The sequence below is a fragment of the Mixophyes fleayi genome, chromosome 2, assembly GCF_038048845.1.
Source record: "Mixophyes fleayi isolate aMixFle1 chromosome 2, aMixFle1.hap1, whole genome shotgun sequence".
Taxonomy (NCBI): Eukaryota; Metazoa; Chordata; class Amphibia; order Anura; family Limnodynastidae; genus Mixophyes; species Mixophyes fleayi.
In genome coordinates, this window is record NC_134403.1 from 35,573,821 (window position 1) to 35,580,451 (window position 6,631).

At 35.6% G+C, this 6,631-nt stretch overlaps 1 protein-coding gene across 1 annotated transcript; it reads right to left on the reverse strand.

Moving 5' to 3' along the window:
• Positions 1–474: 474 nt before the first annotated feature.
• LOC142140065 (matrix metalloproteinase-18-like) lies at positions 475–5,586 on the reverse strand. Its single transcript, XM_075197927.1, has 10 exons — positions 5,374–5,586; positions 4,565–4,809; positions 4,328–4,476; positions 4,106–4,231; positions 3,310–3,471; positions 3,035–3,170; positions 2,797–2,930; positions 2,105–2,264; positions 1,430–1,533; positions 475–724 (listed from the first exon to the last, which is right to left on the reverse strand). The coding sequence occupies exons 1-10, from the start codon at positions 5,476–5,478 to the stop codon at positions 570–572; spliced, it is 1,476 nt and encodes a 491-aa protein (XP_075054028.1). The 5' UTR covers positions 5,479–5,586; the 3' UTR covers positions 475–569.
• Positions 5,587–6,631: the final 1,045 nt, after the last annotated feature.

Genomic DNA, 6,631 nt, shown 5'->3' on the forward strand with positions numbered 1-6,631 from the left:
CACCAATAAGTATGCTTGGAACTTCTAATAAAACACAATTGGAACAGCCTATGCTGTCTTCTCTGCCAGACACACCCATGAACTGTGTGGATCAATCCAAAAAAGGGCAAATTGTTCTGCCCTGGGGCAAAATGCCCACCTGCCCCCAGCCCAACACACCCCTGCTACTCTCATGGGATTCTTTCACCAACTCCTTTTACCCCTGACACCCTTTTCTCAGAGAAGTGTCCCTATCAATGGCCACCAATCCCCCTCCCCCGCCACCTCCTCTGGGACCATGTCCCCTGACATCCACCCCTCTCCCCTAAGCAGTGTATTCTTGCATGTGAATAATAAAGAATAGAAAACAACAAAATAAAAATATTGAAATAAAATAAAGTTTTATTTTTTCAAACACATATTATATAAAACAATATTCAACATTTAATTTAAATAACAACTTTCATTCATTAACACTGAAAAATGCGAAAAAGAAAAAAAAAACAAAGCGCATATTACATAAAACAATGTCACATCTTCTGGATAAAAAAATTAATTTAAATAAAAATATCAAACTTGCACACATAATTTTATTTTCTAAAAACTCTCCCCAGGTTGTTGATCTTATTAATTTTATTTTCACGTCCACATTTTAACCAGCTGTTGTTCTTTAATAAACGTGTGACTCTCCTTTTAGCGGTGCTGAATTCGTGCTGCTGATGTCCGTCAAAGAAATACAGAAACCCTAAAAGTAATGAAAAATATAGATTTAAAGATATTTTTTCCAACCTTTATCAAAAGAAACATCAATATTCTTTATGTGTGGTTTCCAACTTTTCGTCAATGGGGGGGCAACCCCTCAGGGAACCCTTCTGGTGCCTGAACCAGGCAGTCAGCTCTCGATGCTGGTCCCATCGATGATGGTCTTAGTCAATCCAAAACTCTTCTATAGAGCTCTATTGAAACGCTATGGACAGCTTGCAGTATATTCCTTTCGTATTTGTGTCAGGCAAAATTAAGTAAGATAACCTATTGGACAATAGTGAGACAATCCCTTTAAGGTAGACCACCCATACATGCTTTGTTAATCTCTTCACATGAGCTGAGGCAGATATTCAAATCAGATGCAAATGACACATTGGTGTCAGCGCTGGGATTAAAAACGTTCATGTCTGGATAAAGACATTATATGCTGGGGTAATGGGCTGGGATAGATGGGGATGGGAGAATCTACCAAAAGGCGAGAGACCCAGACATGGTGGGACTGCTGTGAGTCTACTAGTTAGAGAGAGAGAGATGGAATCAGCCAATGTTATGGGGTAGTTGTTTTCTCTAATCTTCAGTAATTTGCTGTTTCTACTGTTTGCTAAAATAATCAATAATAACATCAAAGCCTTTTCATTCATTGTTTAACAAATAATGAGTAAAAAAAATAATATTATTTACTTACCATTTTTTTGGAAAGCAGAACTAACTTTTGTTCCAATTCCAGGGAAGCTGTCTATTATGTTTTTAGGTGATCCAGCGTCCATGCTCTGTTTCTCCTCATCGTAGCTGCAGAAAAATTTGAAAAATAGAACGGTCAAATATGTAATCATATCGAAAGGGTAACAAAATCCTAAATTGGGCAGCATGGTAGCTTATTGGTTAGCACTTCTGCTTCACAGCACTGGGGTCATGAGTTTGATGGCTGCTCGGGAATGTGGAGTTTGTATGTTTTCCCCATGTTTGTATGGGTTTCCTCTGGGTGCTCTGGTTTCCTACCATACTCCAAAAACATACTAGTAGGTTAATTGGCTGCTACCAAATTGACCTTAGTCTCTCTCTCTGTCAGTGTGTGTAAGTTATGGAATTTAGCCTGTAAGCTCTATTGGGGCAGGGACTGATGTTAGCGAGTTCTCTGTACAGCGCTGCGGAATTAGTGGCGCTATGTAAATAGATGATGATGATTATGACATTGCCACTAGCAATTTGTAGCCTAGAATGTTTGCTTAATCTTGCTATACTGTATCAAATCTCAGGGCTTGTAAACTTATGACGAAAATAAATTACGTGCTGCTAGTTCTGGTTACTGTAGTACGTTATTCATTCTGAAAATATTAACACGGTTTGATACTCATCTTACCTCCAATATTTGTCGCCTACGAAAAAATATGTTTTTCCTGATGTTTCATCATGGACGGCAGCATCAACTTTCCGAACAGTCCGTGAAAATCCCAACTTATAAATGCTCTTTGGAGAGTCCTTTGTAACCTCATAACCATTTATAACCCAGTACTTAGCGCCTAAGGAAACATATATAAATTGTGTTACATGTTATATTGTATGTTATATGCCAATAGTTAAGGATTAGCTGCTTAGAATACTCACAAATGTATTATATATTTTTCTAAACCCTTATTTTTTAGAACCTCTATGTGTATATTACTATAATTACATTTGCCTTAGTGTTGTAAATGTAAATATTGAAAAACAAATTTCTATTATATTTCAATCTATGAAATATTTATTTCATTTCTATACTTTCTTTGAACAGGGAAGGGTTAAACTTATAGCTGTCTTTAGGCAAGGACTGTTGTTTTCTCTGAGCAACCCCAAATGAGTGAAGATATTCTTAAAAAAGTGAAATGTAAGAGATAAATTTCGTAAGCCTGGATTGAGAAAGGGGGGCTTGATGTCATGAATGATGTTTCTGTAAAGCTCAGAGATAGAGATTTAGCTATCTAAAGGTACATGCTTAGTGTTCCTACCTACAAAGCGACTCTGTAGAGTATCAAAGTTGGTTTAAGAATTCCATAACAAATAAATAAAAAATACCTTTGAAGATAAGAACCTGGTCTTTCTCCCTGTACTCATAAGCAGCCTGAATGTGATTTGGAAGTGCGGACCAGAAGCTGCTGATTAAATGATTTTCAACTACTGAGTCCTGGGAAATTTGGCGCCAGAAATGTCTAAGGAACAAAAACATATATTATTGTTTTTAAGGTTAGCCTAGAATAAAACAAATTAAACAGTTCGGAAGGTAAAAATAAATTTGGAAACTCAGGAAACTTACTTCTCTTTGAAGAATAGGATTTCCCCACGCAGAGTCGTTACAGCATCAAAAGTAATGTTTGGCTGGCAGGTAGATGGGTTGTCTGGTTTGGTTGGCTGTTCAGGTAGAGTCGGCTGGTCGGGGATTACTCTTACTCCTGTTATAAAGGAATTATACAATATAATTCAGCTATATCCTCTATTAATCTTTCAGCCATTCCAGATTGGCCAATGTGGTCGATACGGAAGCGTCTGTTAAATGTTCTCATACAGAGGTGTGATATTATCCTTCCTTACCATAGAGTGATTGAATTCCATTGACGTCATCTTCCGGAAGGTGGAATTCACTGGGATCGATGTAATGATAGGTTGGGTACATCAGGGCACTGGGGTCGTTGGAGTGGGAGAGACCAAGGGAATGGCCAAATTCATGAGCAGCCACAATGAACAGGTTGTACCCTTTAAATGCAGAGAGGACTTGTGTAAAAATATGACCTTGTATATTCAGATATATAAATTTATATTCAAATGCAGTTTATAAGTCATGCTGCTTCCTTATAGTAGCATATCGAAACAGTTATATTGTATTATGGAACATGGAAGCAAACAGGGGAAGATATTTTATTTTTGCCAAATGATACATTTATTAATTAACCCCCAAACTTAATTAGCCATTTCTCCTGAATATAGGAATGTCAAAAATGTTGTACACAATTTTATTCAGTTATAAACCCACATACATCAGTAGGAATTGTAGTGTTTACTTATTTTCAGAGCTATTGATTTTAGTTTTAGTTTTTTGTATGATTCTTTTTATATGTTTATTTTTAACTTTATTTTTTATTCATTTATTTTACAAAATATGATCAAGCCACTAGATTAAGTGAAAAGATTAAATAATAGTTAAATCTAAATTATGTTGAATGCGTTAGTACTGGGGAGATCTGATGCCAGATATAAGACTATACCTGTTTAATGAGAGCTCTATAAATCATATATGGTTTTTAATATTGGCATTTAATTACATTTAAAATGATATCATATATATTAGTCAGTTTATATTAAAGCAAGAGAAGAAAAGACAGTAACCCACCATTAGATCCACTGGTCCATGTTTCATCCTCATCAAAGTGGGCATCTCCACCAATGCCATTGCCAGGGCCATAAGCATGGGCCAATGTTCCGTGTTGGCCATCAAATGGGTAGAAGTCGTTATGAACTGTGGAAAGAAGAACTTTAGTGTCTTGCTACAATTCTTAGTGGCTTTAGGTTCTATTTTAATGTATAGAATACGGAGCATTTCATTGGAACATACCTCGTGCTGCAAATGAAATCTCAATATCAGAGGCACCATCATAGACCCGGGTAAAAGTCAGGGGGGTCACATCACTCCAAACCTTGAATGCTCTCTGAATAGCTACATCCACCTCAGATCTGGGCATGTCTGGTGTATAGTTTATAATCCTGATAATAAAATAAAAAAAGGTAATTATTTCAGATTCTATTTACCTATTGCATTCTGACCAGAAAACATAATTTTGTTCAGTGTTACCTGTAGGTCAGATCTTTCTTCCTCCAACCGGGGTTTCCAGGGAAAGTGCTGAATTCACCCACATCCACAAACCCGCACCTTGGCTCGTGCATCATTTCCATGGTGTCAGAGTCCAGTTTTCCCGTCACCTCTAATCCAAAAAACTTTTGCATTTCTCCGATTTTTTCTGAAAATGGACTGATGTTTTTCTTTCTTGACTGGCGTCCTCCATTCGTCTGAAGGTTGTAGTATTTTTGCAAATATTCCTAGAAAAATAAATAGAAATATTTAATATTCCTCCACTGTTATCTTCAGAGCAATAGTGCCCAAAATAGTTTTCCATATGTTAAAATATTATCAGTAAATGAATACTATCTAATGAAGTATATACTGAAAATTAAAATGGGTTAGAAAAATAAATTGCAATTGATTGTAACAATATAAAATGTTCCATTTGTATATTCTTCTAATATTCTTTAGGGGAAATTGGTGCAAATGGAAAAATGCAATAAATAGATGTGAAAATATGCCCTAATCTACTACTAAGGACAATATTTTCTTGTTAAGTGATATAATACATCTGATTCATAGTCTCTAATAGAAAAGTTACTCTGGGGAGTGAAGTATGGTACAATTGGTAAAACATTTGTTGACCACGCATATTTCAGACATAACGTTACCGTAATAAAGGTAATGCTGGTAATTAGCACAAAAATTAGCAACAACATAAAACTATGTACATATACAAATATATATATGTCTATTGTAACATAAAAAAGACAGTAATATCTCACAGTATATTGCCAATTACAGATTAGTTTTATACTCACTTCAGCAAATTTGGCATCCCGCTCCTCACTCTCTGGGGGAGATTGTGCAGGGAAAGCTGTACAATATTCTACAGAAAGAAGAAATACTAGGAACAATGGTTTCATAGCTGGTTCTGTTCGGTGCTGTATTAGTTCTTAGTTCTTGGCTTTTTCCTTATCTCTGATTCTTTGTGAGCTAATCTTGCCTATTTATACAGTACCTGGATACCTAAATTGCTCTACACAAAGTGACTCACTGCTTACAACTTCCTCTAATCACAGCAAAAACGTTACGTTTTCACTGACAACAAGTTATGACAAAGTGCCTTCAAAGTAAAGCCCACAATTGTGCAACATTTCTGCATGATTAACCATTCGGAAGAGGTTTTAGAATGACACAGAAAATATATGCTTAAGTCGCTTAAGAACACATCTTTAGCAATTCAATACATGGTATAGAAGGTATTTAAGCTGATTAAACAAGAATCAGAATTAAAAAATTATAGTTTTACAAGATATTCAAAGGTAAAATAGTAAAAAACAAAAACACCAGCATAATAATTCTTATGAGTGTTTATATGGTGGGTATGCGACAGTAAAATAATGTGGAGTGTTCTCAGTGAGTACTGCTGCTGTTAATAAAATATAGGGTATGGTGCTTAATATAAAAAGGATTAAAATGAGAATTGGCAACTGAAGAGGCACATAAAACAAATAATAATAATTAAAACAAAAAACAAAAAATAAAATACAAGTAAAGTAAAGTAAAACAGTAGAGAACTGGGGGTAAATGTATCATCATGCGGGTTCTTCAACACTCACGTGTTCAGCGTGTACGGCGATTAAATTTTAAACGGCGTTGCATTGTAAAGGGAAGTTTCCCTTTACAATGCAGCGCCGCTTGAAATTTAATCGCCGAACACGCTGAACACGCGGGTGTTGAAGAACCAGCATGTTCATACATTTACCCCCTGGTGTGAGTAAACAAAACTGCTACGCTACAGTAACAATCAAGCTGTCTACTGCCTGCTTAAGTGTTAACTTTTAGGACTTGTTCACAATATATTTTGGGAAATATATGGAAATTAATGCATGTAATGTGTTTGAATGTGTTTTCCATATGCTTTTCTTTGTACTTTTATTATACAATTCTTAAATTTTGAAATTAGTGTTACACATTTAGATCTCAGGGGTGGAAATGCAACCATTTACTCTTATATCTTATAAATGTTAGTTATGTAGAGTGCTACATCCAACGTTGGCTAAAGTTCTCTGAAAC